The 21,446-nt window shown below is 37.9% G+C and overlaps 1 protein-coding gene across 1 annotated transcript in view; it reads left to right on the top strand.

The window, feature by feature from the left end:
• BBX (BBX high mobility group box domain containing) overlaps positions 1 to 21,446 on the top strand; it is a 282,384-nt gene that overhangs the window by 238,577 nt on the left and 22,361 nt on the right. Inside the window, 14 exon segments of the mRNA XM_030330629.1 lie at positions 6,710 to 6,782; positions 6,785 to 6,880; positions 6,883 to 6,912; positions 6,915 to 6,998; positions 7,001 to 7,087; positions 7,090 to 7,307; positions 7,310 to 7,436; positions 7,439 to 7,497; positions 7,499 to 7,574; positions 7,577 to 7,715; positions 8,694 to 8,801; positions 8,803 to 8,829; positions 12,157 to 12,221; positions 12,224 to 12,304. Coding sequence (XP_030186489.1) covers positions 6,710 to 6,782; positions 6,785 to 6,880; positions 6,883 to 6,912; positions 6,915 to 6,998; positions 7,001 to 7,087; positions 7,090 to 7,307; positions 7,310 to 7,436; positions 7,439 to 7,497; positions 7,499 to 7,574; positions 7,577 to 7,715; positions 8,694 to 8,801; positions 8,803 to 8,829; positions 12,157 to 12,221; positions 12,224 to 12,304 — 1,270 coding nt within the window.

Raw genomic sequence — 21,446 nt, 5'->3', positions numbered from 1 at the left:
TATCTTAACAATTTGTAGAAAGGAACACATTTTAAAATGTCTTCTGATTCAAAGAGGTAAAAGCTTGTCACAACTCAGATTTATTATGTCTCTGTAGTCCCCCATAGCAACCCCGAGCCTATGGCACAATCTACCTGAACTGAAAATGGCAATCTTCTTGAACCCAGGAACATAAAAAATAATCCCTCCACTGCACATTTTATCTCACCTCTTCAATATTCCTACTGAAATTTTTCTTTGTAATAATTTTGAAGAGGGTGATTTTTATATGTCTGTCCAATATGTGCATCCTTTAGAATCTCCAGTTTCAACATACTCATTTTCATTTTTCTTTTGGGGGTAAGTTACATTTCTTACAGCTCATCACTGACAGGCCATTCTGACTACACAAAACAGTGAGAAACTTCAGTGAGGTTTCAGTTATCAAAGTAAACTACAATATTAGTGATTAATTCTCACTGGTGCTCTTGGGAAGCATAAGTAAGGACAGTGTGACTGCTGGTCTAGGCCAAGCAATAGCGTGGTCCTAATAGCATTGTTTTTTATAGACTTGTAAGGTAACTTTCTTGGTATGAATCAGATTGCATTTTAGACTCAGAACTAATGAACCGTTCAATTCAACACAATAATCTGGCGAAATGCCTTTCTTTTGAAAGGTACTAGGATATTATCTTGGAGGAGAGTACAGAGGTGAACAGGATCCATTTTGTGCCCCCTGAGTTACAGTTATAAAAATATGGTGCCTGAGGGAATAGGACCGTAGATATCAAATATTTATGCCAGGCATTTGATTTAAAACATTAGCATTCTGACTTCTTGGAATACAGCCATGGGAATTCGATCTAGAAGGTGTCCTGCAGACCTTTTACATCCTCACTCTTCAAGAAGTTTATTGTTCAATTTAAAATAATAATAAAAGAATAAATGTCATTTACTAAGGCATATTCTATTTCAAGGCTTGATAACAACCAACCCTCTATTAAGGGCAACTTGACTAATTAATAACAGACATTAATCTGTGCGTCCCACAGTGCAGTTTTATTCACCTGAGTTCACACTGATTTATGCTTCTCTGTGTCCACCGTGTGCTTATCTGTATGCATGTCCATGCATGTGAACAGAATGTAGTTTGTATGCAGTTTCGTAAGCCCACTAAAGTTAGTTGATAAATGCACTCAAGTAGATGAAAGTAGATGTTTGTACCCAGTAGTAGAACTGAGCTTAACTATATGTTTAATGAGACTAACTTCTTGAAAAGGTAACTGATTAAGATCTCCTGCATCTAATTTTGTTGTTTATGTTTTTTTCCCCAATTACAGAATCGTTCAACCGTTAGAATGAAAAAATCAAAGCAAAGTACTTAGTGTACCAGGGCCGTGACGTGCCACCAATGATATCCATAAGACTAATTCTACTACTGTCAGAAGCTAAGATTTATTCTATATGGCACAAGGCTACAGAGGGATGGTTGTCAGAATACATTTATTCTTGCTGTGAACTAGGCACTATTTAAGTGCTGTACATGTCCAACTCATTGAACTCACAGTATTCCTAAGAGAAATACTATTAACATCCGTGTTTTATAGATGGGGAAACTAAGGCACAGAAACGTTTATAGAAAATTAGCAAATCAGAGGCAGAGCCAGTCTCAGTCCTAGACAGTCTGGCTCCAGCATCCCTCCCTTTTGGAATAGCTTCTCGATATAGAATTTGCTCACATCTAAGAGTGATGGCATCTTCTAAGAGTTACTACATCCATAGCTGTTCCCAAGCTGTTTATGTGGAAATATAGACTGTTAATCCTAGAGGCTTTTGAGAATTATTCTAATAAAATGTTTGATCTCACAGAAAAGAAGGTAAAAACTGGGTGCTCTCCCAGAGTCTGTTTGCCCTGCATGACAGTTCATATCCCTGGTGGCTGTCGACTGCCTTTTCTGGGTGCCTATGTCCCCTGATACCCAGCTGAGTCCAGCCAGTGGGAGACTCTGGTGGGAAATATGGAATGGGGGGAAGAGAATGGCCAGGATGTGCAGGGAAGGGGTGAGGAGGGTGGGGGCAAAGCAAAGGTAACATCTCTTCTACGTGTTGAGCTCCTCCAGTTAGGCCCACCATGGTTCTGTCTTCCTCTGGAGGCCTTTCCCCATTGTTCCTGTGTTGCTAATCTCTGGATTGCCTCACCAACCTCCTATTTGGGTGTCTCAGTTCTTTATTACGTGGGTAACCAACCTGTTCCCTGCATTAAATTCCTCCTGCTGGATATGCTTTAAGTTGTTTCTGTTTGCCCTAGTTAGACTCTGACTGGAATACAAGCCATTTTCATTTTATATTTAGTATGGTTATAAAATTGGCTGAGAATGCTGTTGGCCATACTGTGTCCAGATTTCAGCAAGACTTTTGACGATAATCTTACCATGTCCTTGTGAACAAAATAGCGGTAATTTAGATTGGATATAAAACATCTTAGATTGCTGAAGTTTATTAATGTTCAGATCAACCTGATGAAAGGGCTCTAAAAGTCTGCCAGAAGGCTCTGTCCTTAGCCATGTTCTAGTCAACTTACCAAAGATTTGGATGAAGACATAAATGCAACTTAATCAAATGTGTCCATAACAGAGCTGGAAGGTGATGTAATTCAGAGTTGGAAAAGATAAACTTTATAAGGAAAAACGGAAAATCTCACAAACTATATACAAGAAATAAATTGATAAAAACATAGAATGGGAGAGACCAAGCTTCCCAGCTAATTAGGTGGGTAAAGAAATCCAAGATTGTATTGACCACAAGCCCAATACAAGCCAGAGTATGACTTGGTTTTTGTTTTTGTTTTTTTTTTAAAGTGGCTGGGGGGAGATCCATCTTTGGGCCCCATTAGAAGATAAGTATGTTCCTATCAGCTGACAAGTATGCAGTTCTACTTCTCATGTAGAGCATTATGGGAAAGCTAGGAACTTACTCTAAGGAAGATATTGCTAAATCCATGTTCCCTGACCATTGTAAAGCTTTATGTGTAAAGGTGTGTGTCTGCACACATTATTCACTTTTGTATCACAACAACCCAGTGGCGCATGTCCTGTTACCCCGTTTCTCAGCCTTTATTTCCTCATATGGATTCAAGTCAAAGTTACATAGCCCACAGTGCTCTAGCCTTAGGCAAGCACTGTGGTACTTCGTCCTGAACCCAACTTACTTCCCCAAAGCCCAGTTCTTGGTTCAGGACCACCATACTGCATTTAGGTAAGAGGGGCCCAACTTTTGAAAGGTTGGAAAGCCTTATATGTTAAGGGAACTGGGACATTATACCAGGAGAAGAGACTTGCATCTGTCTCCTAGGATTTGAGAGTCTGTCATATGAGAGAAAGCAGAATTCTTTATGTGACTTCAGAGAACAACTAGTATGATGGAGTGGTAGTTTTTTCCTCAAATTTTAAATATTTCAGAGCGAACCACCCTCTAATACGGTCAGTGTCTTGTGCAGAAAGTTGGATAATTAAGTCTCAAGAATATTGTAGTAAAGTGAATTTCTACATTGGGAAGAATGTAAATTAGATACCTAATATGACACCCAGCTCTGAGTCTGATTTGTGTTTATTTGGGTTTTTGGTTAGTGAGATTTATGATTTGTAGTTTTTGACTCGGAGTTATTTGTTTTATTTTTATAGTTTCACTTCTAGCAATATAATTGTTTTTCTTATAATTTAGGATTAACATACTCTATTTGTGGGAGAAAAAAACTTTTAAGAGCCCGAAACAAGGAAGTAAAGCATGACTAGTGCCTGGTGTAATTACCTCCACAAGAATATTATGCTATTTCCTGGAATATGTCCCCAGAGTGAATGTCTGCATTTGTTCCATTTCATTCCTAGCTGTGGAATCCTATCAGGGGTGATGAGGAGAATCATTTTGAAATATATTGAAGCAGAGAATGGAGTTTGCAAAGTATTATTAGGTTTGCTCAGATGAACCTATGCAAATACAAACTGTTGGCATGCCACTATAAAACCCAGTGCCTCTATGGGACATGGCTCCTGCAGGGACTTATAAAGGTCGCCAGAGTGACAGTGGCTGAAAAACCGTAAAATTTACCTTGAGGATGCCTTTCCAGTCTTCTTTCCAGAACTAGTATTGTCTCTGCCCCCATGTAAGATAGTTCTCATGAAGGGCTAGGATAATCGAGAAAGGAAAATAAAAATCATTTCAAAATCAGTGAAAAAACAGCACATTGTCCAACGAGAATAAAATATGCAGGGAGAATTAAATGTATCAGTGTGTCAGAATTAAAATAACATTTTTGCTTTGAACTTACTTCTGGTAAGTTTTCGCTAAAGGGGAGGTTCTCAGTCTTCGTAACTACTTGCTAAGGTCTAAAAGTTAACTTACGTGATTTCCCAAAAAAGATAGTTCCATGTGAATCCATACTATTTCAGATCTTCCCTGTAAAAAATCTGAAGATTGTCATGTTCATTTTTTTTTAACGTGCGTGATCTGCCTCCTCTCACCCCTTCTGCAATTCTTCTCAGGCTTATCAATTATAATTCTCACAGAAGATTTGAGATGCGTTGAAAATACTAAGGGGAAAAATGAAGTAAAAGAGGATCTCCTATTTAACTGAATGGCTTATCTATTTAAAAATGAGTTTTAGGGGTGCCTCGGTGACTCTGTCAGTTGGCGTTCTGACTCTTTCGGCTCAGATCTGATCCCAGGGTTGTGGGGTCAAGCCTCATGTCAAGCTCCACACTGAGCATGGAGCCTGCTTAAGATTCTCAGTCCCTCTGTCTCTCCCTCTCTCTCCCCCTCTCTCTTTGCCCCTTTCCCCTGCTCGCACTCTCTATCTCTCAACTTTAATTTAAAACAATTTTTTAAAGAGTTTTATATACATTAACATTTCTGACAATTTTCCATTTTGACACAATGGTAAATTTTTTTAAGAATCAGTTTCCTAACTCTTATGCTTGATTTGGGGCTCAGCAAACACAGTACTCTTTTTCCTCTAAGCTGCTAATACAAAATTGGTAAAATGAATAATGGAGAAGAACTCCTGTTCTGCCCTTGGCCTAATCAGCATCGTCAGCTCATGATGAATCCTCAGAGGCAGAGAGGGGAACTTATTGATCTTTGTATTCTTTGTTTTTTGGTTACATAATCAAGGCATTTATTATAGGCCGGCAGTGTTTCACATGGTGGAGCTTCCGCTGCTGGTCTTTCATCTCCTTCAGGCATCTGGAGGTAGACCTCCTGTGGTGGCAGAAGGGGTGCTGTAGGTCCAGGCACATCAAACTGCCGTTTTCATGCCTGAACCACAGTGCCAGATCTCCACAGCTCCCTCTTTTCATCTTGATTTTGCCACAGAAGGAGCAAGTGTACTCAGCATGCTGGCTAATTTCAATGTTTCTTTACCATTTTCCTGAGAGAAGCAACAATAACAGGTCCCATATTGACCGATCATTCCAGCCTTCTTGATGCATTTAACCATGTCCTCCCAAACTAAGTCTGAGCCAGAGAATGGTCTTTGTATCTTTAGGGTCCTCCCATGGGGCCTGGCACTTGGGAGCATTTCAGGGAATGTTTATGAATGAAAGTCCATGTATTGAAATGAATTTTACAAAAGCTGCAATTTCCCCTTTCAGAAAATAGCTTTAGATTGAATTTTCGAGGTACCTGGGAACTGTGAGAGGAAGATGGCAAGTGTTTTCCTATAAGGTCCTATGTGTGAAATTTGGGGAGTTTTAAAACATAACCGGATTGCTGCCAGATGTGTTTTAGTATTCAGAATTTTCAGATTTTAGAAAAATGATATAGTATTATGCATCTTATGCTATGCAGTTAATTCCCAGGGCATAATACAAATGCATGAAGATGCTGATAGCCAAAGCATTATGAATAGTCACGTTAAATGTGAATTAAGATGTTAAGTAATTTCACATTAGTTCTGGTCAGAATTTTTAGGTGTGCAAGTTCAGATTAGATCAAGTCTGCTATCAAATGAGTTTAAAACAAAAACACCATCACTTAGTTTTCACCACTTTTATGATCTTCAGGTTATCTGTCAGCATCTGAGGCCTGTAACGTTTTTGTTTTTGTTTTCATTAACCAGAATCCCTCTGTAGTTATTTAATGAATCATCTTCTCATTTCTAACTTCAACTGGGTAGGTACAAAATGTTGCTCTTTTTCTCGTTTCCCCAAGAAAAAAGAAAAGGTAAACATCTAAACATTTTGGGGATTATTTAGTCAGTATTGGCATCAGTATATCATCTCACTTAAACCTCACAGAATCCTCTGAGATAACTCATTCTTGCCATCCTTTTTATTTTACAAAGGCAGCTGAGGAGGATGTGAACAGTGAAATGTCTCATTTTAGGCCACAGAGTTAGCAAGTAGCAAAACTAAGACTCAAGCTCAGGTCTTTCAACTCTAGAACCCATCTTCTTTCTACCAAATCATGTTTTCATAGAAAAAGCTTCGGATGAAGCTGGAAAATGAGAATTTGAGTACATGCTTATCTAAAATGTAATGAATATATCATAATGCCTACAGCCCTTTTTAAAATTTGAGTTATTGAAATTAGTTTTGGCAGAAGTGGGCTGATTATTGTAAAGTTTGCTTTGATTACTTTAAAGAGGGATAGACTTTTTAAAGTTTAAGCTAATTTCAAGTGTTATTTAAAAAAATTATATTATTTTGTCATTCTCCATTTTGTTTGAACCGTTTAGATGTGTCTGGCATCAGAGGGGGTTAAAATGGAGGAATCAAAGCTAATGAAGGCAAAAGAATCAGATGGTGGAAGAATAAAGAATTGGAGAAGGGAAAGGAACAAAGCGAAATAAAATGGAGAAAAACAGATGAAGCCAGGTCACAGAAGGAAGCAGAATTTGAAAAATCAGCTAGGAAAATGTAAGAGATTCTAAGGAACTAAGAAATTTGAGGAACTACAAATGGATGATACAATGGATATAAAAATGGAAGATCCCAAAGAAATTAAAAAGGAAGAACTAGAAGAAGATCAAAATGTAGTCACTTCCCTGATTTTTCTTATTCTGCCAGTAGCAAGATAATAAGTGATGTTCCCAGTAGAAAGGATCCTATGTGCCATCTCATGGAATTATGATCATTGAGGATCCCACAGCATTAAACAAACCAGAGAAACTAAAAAGGAAAAAGAAGAAAAGCAAAATGGATCGACATGGAAATGATAAATCCACACCCAAGAAGACTTGCAAAAAGAGGCAGTCTTCAGAGTCTGACATTGAGAGTGTTATATTACACCCTTGAAGCGTTGCAAAGGGAGACTGGGGCATCGAGAAACTTGGAGAGAAACCCCTCGCAAGAAGGTCCGCACATCTTCAAGTGGCAAGGGAAGCATTTTGGATGCCAAGCCACCAAAGAAAAAAAGTGAATCAAGAGAGAAGAAAATGTCAAAGGAGAAATCCTCAGACACCACCAAGAGTCAAGACCTCCAGATTTCATTAATATTTCTGCCAGCAAGAACATTTCTGGTGAGGGTGCCAGAGGGTATAAAAGCAGAACCATTGACCCCCCAGGAGGCTGCCTTACCACCGAGCCTATTCTGGACAGGCAAGCTGAGGAAAGTGACTGTCACAGAAAAATAGAGACTTGTGGCTCCCGGAAATCTGAGAGGTCTTGCAAAGGTGCTCTTTATAAAACCCTGGTGTCTGAAGGCATGCTCACCTCTCTGCGAGCTAATGTGACAAGAGGTAAGTAACTCCCACAAAAGTGAAAAGAATATGGGAAACGTAGCGAATGCCTCTTTAGACTCATGAGAAGAGCCACCATAAAGAACAATGTGGCATCAGAACAATATATTTGTACAGTTTCTTATGGTTTATAGACACATGTGTCATTTTACCTACATGTTTTCTAGCACCATAGAGCAGATCTTATATTCATTTTGTAGGTAGTTCTCAGGATATGTGTTCAACTAATTCAAACTTTTTTTTTAACCTGGTATGGGCTGGCTTCTTGTTTTGAAAGATAAGCACTACATGTTTAAAGTTCTTATGGCTTTTAAAACTGAAGGGAAAGAATTTCCTGCATCAAGCAAATCTGTGGGCAGAATGTGATCTGTAGGCTCCAAAAGCAAATAATCTGTCTAGCCCTCTCCATAGGTATTTCAAAACTATAGTGAAGGAAGGCCTCTTTTAAAACATAAACCAGTTAATGTGTTATACCTTTATTTCACAGAGTGTTTTATATAAATTCATCTGTTTTAAAATACAGCATCTGGCTAGGGGACTACCTCTTGCCAAGCTAACTTCCAATTTAGAGATGTATGAGAAAATGGGTCTAACAAGCCCTGAATGAAGATCCTTGGGAGTACAGGGATATCATTCCAGTAAATCTGAGGGAAATTCACGTTAATAGTGCCCACCAGCAAAGGCTTCTACACCTTAGTCTGATTCTCTAATGGGAAAGGTGATAGTAGTTAGTCTGTCTCTTGAGTCACACAGTATGCACAGTACCTGTGAGTTGTGATAGGAAGACTTATCCCATAGCTGTATACTTTTTTGCATGTTGTATTATTAAGGGTGGTCCCATCACGAATCGCTTAAAGGACACCACAACTGAAATAGTTACAAATAGCATCATGAAGACGATACCTAAGGGGTCAACAATTCACTTGTGAAGCAACCCTCATCCCAATATACCAAGCACATTCTGTCTCTCAAATTCCCTTAGGGAACGAAGCTCAGGAAAAGGAAACTCCTCTGACCATGAAGGGTGTTGGAATGAAGAAAGCTGGACGTTTAATCAGAGTGGGACCAGTGGGAGCAAGAAGTCAAGAAGACCAAGCCAAGGAAGATTCTCTCCTTGGGTAAGTGTCTGTGAGCACAGTCAGCACACTGCATAGACACCACGTGTGGTAGGTTTTCCAAGGTAAACCTAATTCACTAACTGCTCTTCTGGAGTATTCATTCATTCTGCACTATTACAGTCTTAGCAGCGATAGAGCACCAGGAATCTCCGCATACCACAGGGTTCCTGCGTTAACGCGGTTGTGTGAGTGACCGTGCCATCTGCATTTCAGGTATAGTACATAGTATGTAGATTTGAGATGTAGGCTTCAGTTTGAATTGAGGCCCACCATGTATTAGTGCTGTGACATCGTAAATCCTTTAATATGCCAGGACGCATTTTTCATCTCAGGTTTACAATGGATATTATGTAAGCATGTTTAAGCGTAAACATGTTTTATGTAAGCATTTTTGCCATTTTGCTTGCATATGTACTTTATTTAATATTACTAAAGGTTTATGCACATGTATTTATAAAATAATAATGACAGCTCCAAAGGGTAAGGTAAATAAAATTATCCTTCGACCTCTATCTAACCATTTGTGTCGAAACCATGTTCTGTTGCTCTAAGATAAAAATGTTAGATTGACTGCTGCGGAGAATACTCAGTTATTAATTATGTGTTGAAATGCAATATCAAGCAATAGCATGTACACGAGATAAATCATAAGAATTACTTCATTTTAGTGTTATTCCAAAGACTCTTAATACCAATCTTAATATACAGGAAGGTATCTGCATATTCAGTTTAAACTGTTAAAAATCCTTTGAGATTTCTTATTAGCCCAATTTGAAAGAATATATTGAATGGAAATAAGTACATTTTTACATTTTCCATATTTTTTCATAAGTGTGTTTTAAAGGTATGCAGATTTCATGGATCGGAAGTATTTGGTTTATTCATAAGTATTTGCATTTCTGTTAGTGGAACAATATGTTTTTTCCTTAGAAGTTACAATGCTTTAAAATCTGGTAATTCTAAGGCTCCAGGTCATCAGAAATGGGAGATTGGAAATTATTTCTCTTGTTAAATTCCTCAAGATGATTTACTCAGATGATATTTTTTTTTAATTTTCTGTATTTCTTTTCTAATACTTTGTAAGTCAAAGTAGTTTCAAATTAGTTTTGCTACAAACTCAACTTATAAATAATAACATAAAAATTCTCATATTCATCATTGTCAAATGATATTTTCAAATGCAGAATTTCCTTAAAAAGTGACCACTGAGTGTCAGGACCAATGCTCTGTATCTGCTAGAACTACTAGTGCCCCGTGGGTCTGCTCACTGAGAGAGGAGCAGGTCTCGTGCAGACAGTATGGGATCCTGGGGAAATAAGCAGAAATTAAGACTCTCAGCAGAGAGGTCTCTGATGCTTCCATTAGAAACTGCTGAGAGCCGTGAGACAGGTTGTTTTTACAATTTCTTTAGGACAAGAAAAGTGAAACAATATTTTTGAAAGTCTATCCTCTGAAAAGAGAATGGTGTCTGGTTGTTTTTGTTTTAATAATTTTCTAAGGAAGGCACATGTATGTAACCTGGAGTGTGGTTTTTCCTATGGCTTAAATCTCTGGTCTTGAACCTCTGGTCTTTCCTGTCCCCACCGACCGACCCACTCCCACCCCCGCAGACATACCATACGGCCTTTCAGAATAGACTATCTGGGTCTGCTTTGTTTGGAATATACCCAACACAGCGGAAGAGCAGTATGAGATGCCAGTTCCTATCAGTCTTCTCTGAGATTCCTAAATAGGCCAATTTTTTAACCCCTTTTATCACAGAAAATATGCTATTTGTTGCCAAGAAAAATTCACTTAGTATTGCAGTTCTACTCTACAGATCTCCCCCACAAACAAAAAACATGGATGATTATTACAGTTGAAAAAAGACAAGGAAAAAAAAGTCCAAGGGACCTATGAGTTATAAGTCGCATTTTCATGATTTTCTTTTGATTTTTTCAGATTATCTGAAAAGTTATATTATAGGGAGCTTTCTGATAGTATCTGATTACTATCTGATTTTTTCCATTAGTTACAACTGTTTTTTAACGGATAGAAAAGGTGATTTTATAATGAAGCAGTATCCCCCCCACCACCCTCCCTGCTTTTATTTTTTTAATATTTATTTATTTTTGATAGAGAGAAGGTGAAGAGGGGCAGAGAGAGGGAAACAGGATCTAAAGCAGGCTCTATACTGTCAGCACGGAGACTGACACGGAGCTCAAACCCATGAACTGCGAGATCACAACCTGAGCCGAAATCGGCGCTTAGCCTGCCTGAGCCACCCAGGCGCCCCACCTTCCCTGCTTTGATAGAACTAATTAATGGCCTTTTTCCATTGACCATTCTTTGGTTATCGGACTGTCTTGTCTCTGTTCCCTAACTTGTGTATATTCCTCCAAACAGAATAGTTTTAGGTGGACACACCTCAAGTACATCCTGTAGGTAGCAGCCTAACACATTAGCTGTTAGCTTCTTGTGAGTTGACTCAAAGCTGCCCTCTCCCCAGAAGGCTTTCCATTCTCCATCCGGCACGCGCCACCATTCTGCTGCAGCTTCTCCCATCTGTTTGGGTTTCATCTTAGTTAATAAGTCTCAGTAAGTGGAAGTCAGAAGCAGCAGTGATCCAGCAGGCATGCTGCCATTGCTGCGTGGGGGCCTTCGAGACCATCAGAAGCAGCCCAAGGATTTCCCAACTTTGCTGGTGCCGTTTCTGCAGTCGTTCCTGGTTTGCGTGAAAGTGGTGCTGCCTGTCTGCCAGTGTGTTCATTGAAAACTGGCTCTCCTTGTCGTTGAGTGGTTTTTAACGCCATCCTGGTCAAACTCTCCAGAATTTGTTTTTATGATCCTCAGAATTTTTGTGTTTCTTTGTGTGTAGAGATGTTTTAAGCAAGTACTAGTCAGTAAATATGTTTTTAAAAATAAATCTTATAAAATTGCTGATGGTGATACCCATCACCAATAAACTTGCCTACACACACAACACAAATCTTTACAATGAGAAACTTGTGTGGATGGAATATGCTTTGTGTTGAACTTAGTGGAAAATGTCCATGCCAATGGAGAGAACTTCAAAATATTCTTATATTTTAAATAATATCTCTGCTTTTCTAAGGTAACAAACAAGGCACCTTTCTTGTGAGTTGACTGAAAAAACTGTGCTGGTAAATCTTTTCAAGCATTTCTGAGAAGATGGTTTTTTTTTGTCCTACACAGAGTTTATCAACAGTGCCCTAATTATCAGGGACCCTGTTTTTTAAAATGGAGTATCTTAAATAGGTCTCATATAATTTTCTGTTTAAATATTTATGTCACGTGCTGATGATTCCATCCCCCCTCTCTTATTAGCTCAGCAAAGCTGGATGAAGAATTTGAAAAGAAATTCAACAGCCTCCCTCAATACAGTCCTGTTACATTGACCGGAAATGTGTACCTGTCCCAAGAAAAAAGAAGAAGACTGGAAACATGGCCTCGGAACCGACTAAAACCAGCAAAGGTTAGATGTGTGCTCTACAGTGCTCTACAGATGTGTCCTCCTACAGTGTGGTCAGCATCTCAGCCCTCTTCTAAGCTTCTGCAACTCCCTTTAGATACGTAACTGGATTTAGACTGAGGCAGTGAGGCAGCAGCCATTAGAATTTTAGCTTGCTTTCCAGGGTGTTTTGGCTCCCACCTCACTTCTCTCTCCCTTCTTTCTCTCCTTATCCTCCTCAGCCTCTCTTCTTTGACATCCCAGCCCGAGCATTTGCCCTTAAATATGTCATTTTTTTTTGAAAATGTCACACATGGTCTTTGACTTTCTGCTCTTCAGAATTCTAACCTGGAGATGTTAAGCTTTTCTTGAGCAGAAACTGTTAGCCGAGCCTCACCCTTCTATTCACTCTATCTGACAAGTTGAACTCTGGGACTATGAAATTGTTCTATTTGCGTAGTAAGAAGACTCCATTCTTTACTGGCAGTATGAACCAAATGAAACTAATGCTCTGGCAATACCTTTAAATTGGTTTTATTAAGTTTAGAAAATGCTATTTAGCATATTCGTTTTGAAGAATATCACCATCTTCCCTTGTACATAAGGTGAGCTTTTATATATCAGCATGACTTGGGTGGATCTCAGCATTCATCAAGGGCAACACTGTAGTTCAAAGAACGGTGGTAAAGAGTGTGAAGACTACCTTTACATGTGGGGCAGGGACTGGGATTCTAAACATAGTAACCTGCTCAGGACATTTCAAGCACAATAAAGGACTGTCCTACCCAAAATGACAGCATTGCTTTTATGAGAAACTGTCTTCTGATTTTACTCCAGTCTAAAACTGGTGGGAAAATGTATCTCTAGTTTTCCCTACAGATGTGAAGACGTCATCCCATTTAGTCACTCCTGTAAGGACGTGATAGAGAAATGAAGAACTGGTTGTGCTGAGTTTGTTGCTTGTAGGACTCTGATGGAAGAGTTGATGTAATTTACCCTGTACAAGTGGCTGCCTCCTGCCTGTTCCATGTCAGATCAGATACTTTCCCTTTTTTGTGTGCATTTAGATGGATGGATGGATAGATACAAGATAATACATATCTTCACATGAATCTTGCTAAATTCTAGCATTCGTGGATAATCAGCGATAAATATTAATGAGCAGATTACAATTGCATGGATTTAGAGGGACGATATAAGGTCTAGGAAAAATTATGGTTTCTTTGAAGAAATTTAAATTTTCTCCCCTCTAGACCTAAAACCTTCTTTGGACACCACAGTTGACACAACTGAGGACAGTCACTTTGTGATCTGTATCTCAAGATAGATCTGTATGGCTGAAGAAAATTCTTCCTTCGTGATTAAAGGTGGAGAGGAACATAAAGTGATTTCAGAATTAGCTTGGTTTTCCTCTGTGGTCAATAAAAACAAGTCTAGTGAATAAAGAACCTAAAAAGAAATGTTGCTTCACAAGTTTGCTTCATCTGGGAAAAGAAAGTAGGGTTATATCGAGATCTTCCAAGATAAGTAGGAAAGAACTAAAATAGCCTTGTGACAGGTAGGTAGCTGAACACTGTAATGGATTACCAATGAAATGACAATCTTGTGCCCTAGGGATATCTAGGAATAGGCAAGTAGTCCCATGAGCCCAAAGATGCCAGGTATCATGAGCTCCCATAATTCTTGGATTTAAAGTTACTGATAAATACCTGACCAAGGCCAATAAGTGGAACTTAATTGATTAATGCACAGGATGTCTTCTCTTCCTCCACTCCTGGTAGTTGGAGACATTCATTTTCCGAGCCCTGAAGCTGGCCCAAATTATCTATCAGGGAATGTAACACTAGATGTTATTTTTATAAAGCTATAAAACCCTGAGTTAGGATCTATTTTCTTGAGACCTTCTCTTGGGTCTTAGTTATCTGTTATATGTTTTTCCTCTCCCAGCTGAGATTAACAGTATTTCTTTTGATGTGAAATAGGTTTTTGGAGCTTTGGATTATACTTCATACAATATCATCTTAACGCTTCTGTTATGCCTCTCAAGCCCAAAGTCACTGGTTCTTACAGTGTTATCAGTAATTACGTGGGTAGGGAAGTCTTTCAAGACTTTAGATTTTGCTCTGCATTCTGACTCTATGGAGCAAAATGCAGTTAAAATAAACAGACACTAAATGATATATTCTCTATTAGCAAACTAAAGAAATAGTATTTGTAACTAATGTAATTTGGCATTAGCACCACCAGTGCACTGTCCCACAAGTTATTAATGAAATTATCATACCAGCTGTGCTGTAATTGCCTGATCTTTAGAGGATAGAGAAGATTGTTTTCTTAGACTCTAGACTCTTTGCATCTGTGCATAATGAATTGTTCAAAGCAAAAAACTGTGTATGAAATCATTAGTTATTAGCAAAAGAGCATGTGTCCATAGGAAACCTCATTTCTTCTTCAGCAGTTTAGCATTTTGCCTTATTTCTTATGTGTTTATCATTCAACATTATTATATTTTTTTCCTGCCTTATACTAGGTATGTTTTTTAGCTACTCAAGGTATGTAAAATATATAGAATTTTTCTGAATGTAGTCTCTAGAGGAAATGGTATGTATGTATGCATTTATACAGTCACATATCTCAACAACATAGTATCTGCATGGGTTATGATTCTGTTTTCCCAGTTGTCTCCTTATTATATCTGCATTTCCAAAGACTCTCTTTCCCTTGTCCATTGTCCCCTCCGCTATCTTTGCCCCATCCCTCAGTTCTGTATCTGGGTCTTGTCAGAAATCTACAACAGAAACTCTACAACTCTACGACCTCTACAAGTAGGTAACTTGGTTAAGTGTCCAACTCTTGATTTCAGCTCAGTTCATGATCTCGCAGTGAGATGAGCCCCGAGTCAGGCTCTGCACTGACAACATGGGGCCTGCTTGTGATTCCTCTCTCTCCCTCCCTCTCTGCCCCTCCCCTGCTTGGTGTGTGTGTGTGTGTGTGTGTGTGCGCTGCAGCGCGCGCACAACACACGCGCATGTGCATGCGCACTCTCTCAAAATAAATAAACATAAACTTTAAAAAAGAAACTAGGACAAAAAGGGTGAGCATAACTAAATGATACCTTCCTCTGACTGGGCTCAGGCTATATTATAGTGGGCAGAGCACAACGACTTAGAAAAGATTTTACCTTGCTTCTAAGAACAATTACCCAGTAAGTTGTAATGATCAACTGGTACAGTTCAGTTCAGGCAGCCAGGCCTGTAGTGTTTTTCTGGTTTATCTCCCTTAGTTACTTGTATATATTCAAATAAAAGCTTTTAAATTATAAGTCTAAATTTAATTGTAACTTAAGGGATAGGTTTTGACACATTATTTTAAGTATATGTTAATTTATGAAGCACTTTTTACAAAAGTATCAGAAGTCAGAGTGCTGTACAGAATAGTAATTTTCAGACAAAGTCGGGTCATGAAGAAAATGTAATTGAGTTGAACTTAGAGTGTTTAAATTATGCCCCAGCTTGACCCTTGACTTCACTTTTCCCCTGTATATCTTCAATCTTCCCACATTGTTCCTTAGCCCATTATCACACATGCTGTTGATCCTCATATTTTAAAATTGGAATTCCAAATGATTTAAAGATTTTCAATTTAAAAAAATCACAATGATAATAAACGACTCAGGTTTATAAAATTAAAGGTGAGGACAGAATCCTCGTTTGGGATTGAGCCAAACTGAGGCTACATTCAGTGTTACCGGACCTAGTGCTGATGTCAGCCAGCCCAGCCCTCCTATCAAGAAGTTATAGCTTCCAGGTTGGGCAGAAACTCTGTATTTTGCCCTGTTAACCCGAGAGTCTTCATTGGACCAGATGTTTTCAGGAACATGGGGATAGCACATTTGCAGATGTAAAAGGTGTACCTAATATAATCCTGAGTTCCTTCACAAGGCATGCATGTCTGGCTCGATGCGGTAGCTCTTCCCCTCGTTGAATCCTAACTTGACTGTGGCTGGCTCACCCAGACTCCTCAAGTCAGCAGATCCACATGCCCAGTAGCTGGGAGCACTTAGCTGTAAATTATCACAAAGGAATTTATTGTTTCATTGTGGTCTATTACAAAATGGTAGCCAATTTTAGAATAAAACTTCTGCTTTTTTTATAGCTTAGAAACATGAAACCATTGAACCTGGGCATAAGTCACCACCATTTGAGTTATGCATAACATTTTGTTCCCTACGACAGTTTTTCAAAAGCAAGGTTTACTAAATCACCTTACCTGCTGACCTTAAAAATTATCGTAACAGGCTAATACTGAACTGGCTCTTGTGTCACTACAGCCTCTTTACCCCCCCAAAGTGTCCTGTGTCACTACAGCTCCTTAACCATGAACAACATTAATGTTTTGGAAAGGTTATTTATTGTTATTGTCTCTGTGGCACTGCTCTTATCCTCTCAGGCAGAGGTTTTCTGTTGTCTACCCAGCTATGAAGTTAGGTGCCAAGGAGATGGATTTTGTCAAATTACAGGCCATCTGCCTAAAAACTTCAGTGGAGGACCTAAGCTAGTTTATATGCCAGCAAGAAGTGATTTTTTGTCCTAAGGAAGTAGAAGCTGATTCAAACCCTCCTCAAGAAATTTGGTTTGCGATGCGGTGGAGAGAAATGGAATCAGAACTTGAGGTGGTAGTTTAGTGAAAGACTGGTTGAAGTTTTTTTTTGAGTAATCTCTTCCCCCAACGTGGGGCCTTAAACTTACAACCCCAAGATCAAGAGTTGCATGCTTTACCAGTGGAGCCGGCCAGCACCCCCCATTGGCGATTTTTTTTGGTTTCTGAACAATGGCTTCTGAAACTCTCTTCTCCGCTTTTCACTTCCTACCTATTTTCCTTCCATGTATGTTTCTGCATTAATATAATTAACTGAGGGGGAAATGGTAATAAATTTCCTTATTTTTGCTGTTATTACAAATTTTGGCTTTCTTTCCTTTAGACAAAATACCACACATATGTACGTGTGAGCAGAAATTGTTCACTTCTTGACTCTGAAATTGCTGCTTCCCAGTGACTGCAATTATATCTTCTGTATTACTCCCTTCAAGTTTGTCACTTTCTTTTTATATGAAATTGTCATTTACTTAGTTTTTTTATAGCTATAGTTTGGGGATGGCTAGGAGCAAGGAAGTTTAAAAATAAAAGTTTACAGAAGCTCTTCTATGTACCAAATCACTCTGGATGTTTCTTTTCTCATGTTAAAATTGACAACTGCTATCTTTAGTTCTATCCTTAAATTGTACTTTTTAGATTTCTCTGAGTATGGTTGGGTCTGAAAATATGTATCCTTTTCTTCTTCCCTAACTCATTCCATCCCTCCTTATGGTCCTAGGAGGTCTCAGAATTGTTCTTCTGCATTCTTCCCACTTCTGTTTTATGTGATACCTGTGTATCATCAGGGCACCAGCCTGAAGTTTCCTAGGTTGTCTAAAATATGTAAAGCAGTGATTGCAAATGGATTATAGAGAATACCTGTAATATTAGTGTAGTACATACACATGATATATATTTTTATATTTGTTAAATTTATTTTCTTTCCCTTCTTGCTCACTTTTTCCCAAAAAAAGTCAACAAGACATTTTCTATTTCTATTTCAAACCACCACCGGCTAACTCAGAAGTATTTGCTTGTGGTTATTTAAAAAGGATGGCTTGGTGTAGTCATCAAAAAATGCACAACTTTCTGTTATCAGTAACAATAGCAACAACTGTCATTTCTTGAGCTTTTTACTTTGTGCCAGCCAGTGGTTAAGAACTTTGTTCATGTAACAAGTATTATTCAGAACCAGTCATATGCCTAAACACCATTCTGGCATGTAGAATATATCTGCAATGACAACAAAGGATTGTGCTGCCATGGTGGTTCCTTATGGCAGGGGTACCAGGTAGTAAACAAGCATAAACAAAAACAAAGCATATAATGTGTTAGAAGGTAAGACATGCTGTGGGGGGTGGGGGGGAAGAGTAGGTTCGAGAGAACAACTAGGCGAAAGATCAACGAGGAAAGAGAAGACTTGAACAGGTAACATTAACTAGTCCTAAAAAAAAGTACAGGTATACCTCGTTTTATTGCATTTAGCAGATACTGTGTTGTGTTACAAACTGAAGGTTTGGGTCAACCCTGTGTCAATATATCAGTATTCTAACATTTACTTACTTGATGTCTCTGTGTCACACTGGTGATCTGTGATCAGTGATTACAACTCAGATAATAGTTAACATTTTTTAGCAATAAGATACCCTTTTATTAAGATACGTGCTTTTTTGTAGACCTAATGTAATTGCACACTTAATAGGACTATGGTGTCGTATAAATGCAGCTTTTATATGCATTGGAAACCAAAACATTAATTTGATTCACTTTATTGCGATGTTTGCTTATTGCGGTGGCCTGGAACCAAGCCTGCAATATCTCCAAGCTGTGCCTCTATATAAAACACTCCACCCATCAATAGTTAGAATATATATTCTTCTGCAGTGAACACGGGAACAGTCTCTAGAATGCACCATATACTAGGCCTTAAAACAAACCAATAAATTTTAAAAGGATTGAAGTAATCAAATTACGTGTTCAGACCACAGTGGAATGAAATTAAATGTCAACAGCAGGAAATATTGGGAAACTCACGAATATGTAGCAATTAAACAATACAGTCTAAATAACTCAATAAGTCTAAATAAATAATAATAATTCAAAGAAGAAATTCATAAGGAAATCAGAAAATACTTTGAGATGAATAAAATGAAAAAACAACATGCCAAAAATTTGTGGGCTACAGCTAAAGCAATGCTTTAGAGGGAAGTTTATAGCTTTACGTGTATATGCTAAGAAAGAGGAAAGATCTCAAATTAATAACCTAGCCTATCTGAAACATGTAAGAAAAAGAGCAAACTAACCTAAGATAGTATAAGAGAGGAAATGATAAAGATGAGAGAGGACATAATAAAATTAAATAAAGAATAGAAAATCAATAGAGAGTCAATGAAACCAAAAGCTGGTTCTTTAAAAACAACAAATAGGAGAATGCTTAGCTACACTGACAAATAAAAAGATGAGAAGACTAGGGGTGCCTGGGTGATTCAGTCGGTTAAGCAAGCATCTGACTTTGGCTCAGGTCATGACCTCATGGTTCATGAGTTTTGAGCCCCTCATTGGACTCTGTGCTGACAGCTCGGAGCCTGGAGCCTGCTTCAGATTCTGTGTCTCCGTTCTCTCTCCCTGCCTCTCCCCCACTCACATTCTCTGTCTCTCAAAAATAAATAAATGTTAAAAAACAATTTTTAAACAAAAAATAAGTAAATAAAATAAAAATAAAGAGAGAAGAGCAAAGTTACTACAATCAGAAATAAAATTGGGGACATTACTACTGATCTTACAGAAATGGAATGGATTATAAAGGAATACTATGAACAATTATATACCAATAAGTTAGATAACCTACATGAAATAGACAATTCCTAGAAGAACTCTAGCAAAACTGACTTAAGAAATAGTCTGAATAGAACAGTAACTACTAAAAAGATTGAATTTAGTAATCACAAAAATACCTGGGAGAGGAGGGAACCAACCCCAGGCTTCACTGCTGAATTCTACCAAATGTTCAAGGAAGAATTAATATCAGTTTTTCAAACCTACTCAAAAATTAGAAGAGGGAACACTTCCTAATTCATTCTGTGAGGCCAGCATCACCCTAATCTCAAAACTAGACAAAGATATCACAAGAAAGAGAAACTACAAGATCCTATCTCTTAAAATAATGGACATAAAAATCCTTAACCAAAATAGTAGCAAACCAAATCCAGCAACATATAATAAGAATATTACACCACTACCAAATGGGATTTTACTTGCAGAATGCAATGTTGGTTCATATCCAAAATCAATTAATGTAATATACTATATCAATAGAACAACAAAAAAACCCATGTGATCATCTTGATAGATGTAGAAAAAAAGCATTTGACAAAATCCAACACATTTCATGAGAATACTCAACAAACTGAGAATAGAAAGTTTCTCAACCTGCTAAAGAACACCTATAAAATCCCAAAACAGCATATTTAATAATGAAGACCTGAATGCTTCCCCTAAAGTAGGGAACAAGTCACGAATGTCCATTCTCAGCACTTCTGTTCAACATCATAATGAGGTTCTAGCCAGGGCACTTAGGCACGAAAAAGAAACAAAAGGCTTCTGTATTGTGGAAAGGAAGAAGTAAAACTCTTTCTGTTCACAGATGACATGATATTTTATATAGAAAACCTAAGGATTTCCCTAGAAACTACCATAGCTTATGAATGAATGAGTTCACCAGGGTTGCAGAGTACAAGATCATTATACAAAAATCAGTTGTATTTCTATACAGTTTTCAATTGAACAATCTAAAAATATTGGAGAAACAGTTCCATCTACAGTAACATCAAAAAGAATAAAGTACACAGGAATAAATTTAACAAAGAAGTACAACAAATTGAAAACTACAAAATATTGTTGAAAGACACAATAAATGGAAAAACATCCATGTTCATGGATTAGATGACTTAATATTATTAAGGTGGAAACACTCTTTCAAATTGATAATAGATTCAACCCAACCCCTGTTAGAATGTCCGTTTAATTTGTAGATACTGATAAGAGATTCTAAAATTAATGTGGAATTGCGAGGAATTCAGAATAGCCAAAATTTTTTTCAGTTTCAAAACTGGCTACAAAAACCAGTAGGACAATTCAGCATAGTGCTAACATAGTTATATAGGTTAGTGGAATAGAATTGAGGGCCCAGAAATCAACCTGTACATCATTGGTCAGCAGTTTTTCAGTGAGGAAGCCAAGACTGTTCAAAGGGGGGAAAGGAATCGTCTTTTCAAAATGGAACTAGGAGAACTGAATAACCACATACAAAGTGAATAAATTGGACTTTTTCAAAATTTTAAACTTTTATGGCTTCATAGGACACTAATAAGAAAGTGAAAAGAAAATCCACAGAATGGGAGAAATATTTGCAAATCACATATCTGATAAAGGACTTTTATCTAGAATATATAAAGAACTGTATGCGTCAGAAGAAAGAAAATTCAGTTGAAAATGGGCAAATTATCAGAATAGACATTTCTCTACAGAAGGT

This window comes from Lynx canadensis, chromosome C2, assembly GCF_007474595.2.
Source record: "Lynx canadensis isolate LIC74 chromosome C2, mLynCan4.pri.v2, whole genome shotgun sequence".
Taxonomy (NCBI): domain Eukaryota; kingdom Metazoa; phylum Chordata; class Mammalia; order Carnivora; family Felidae; genus Lynx; species Lynx canadensis.
This window is presented reverse-complemented; position numbering and strand designations above follow the sequence as displayed.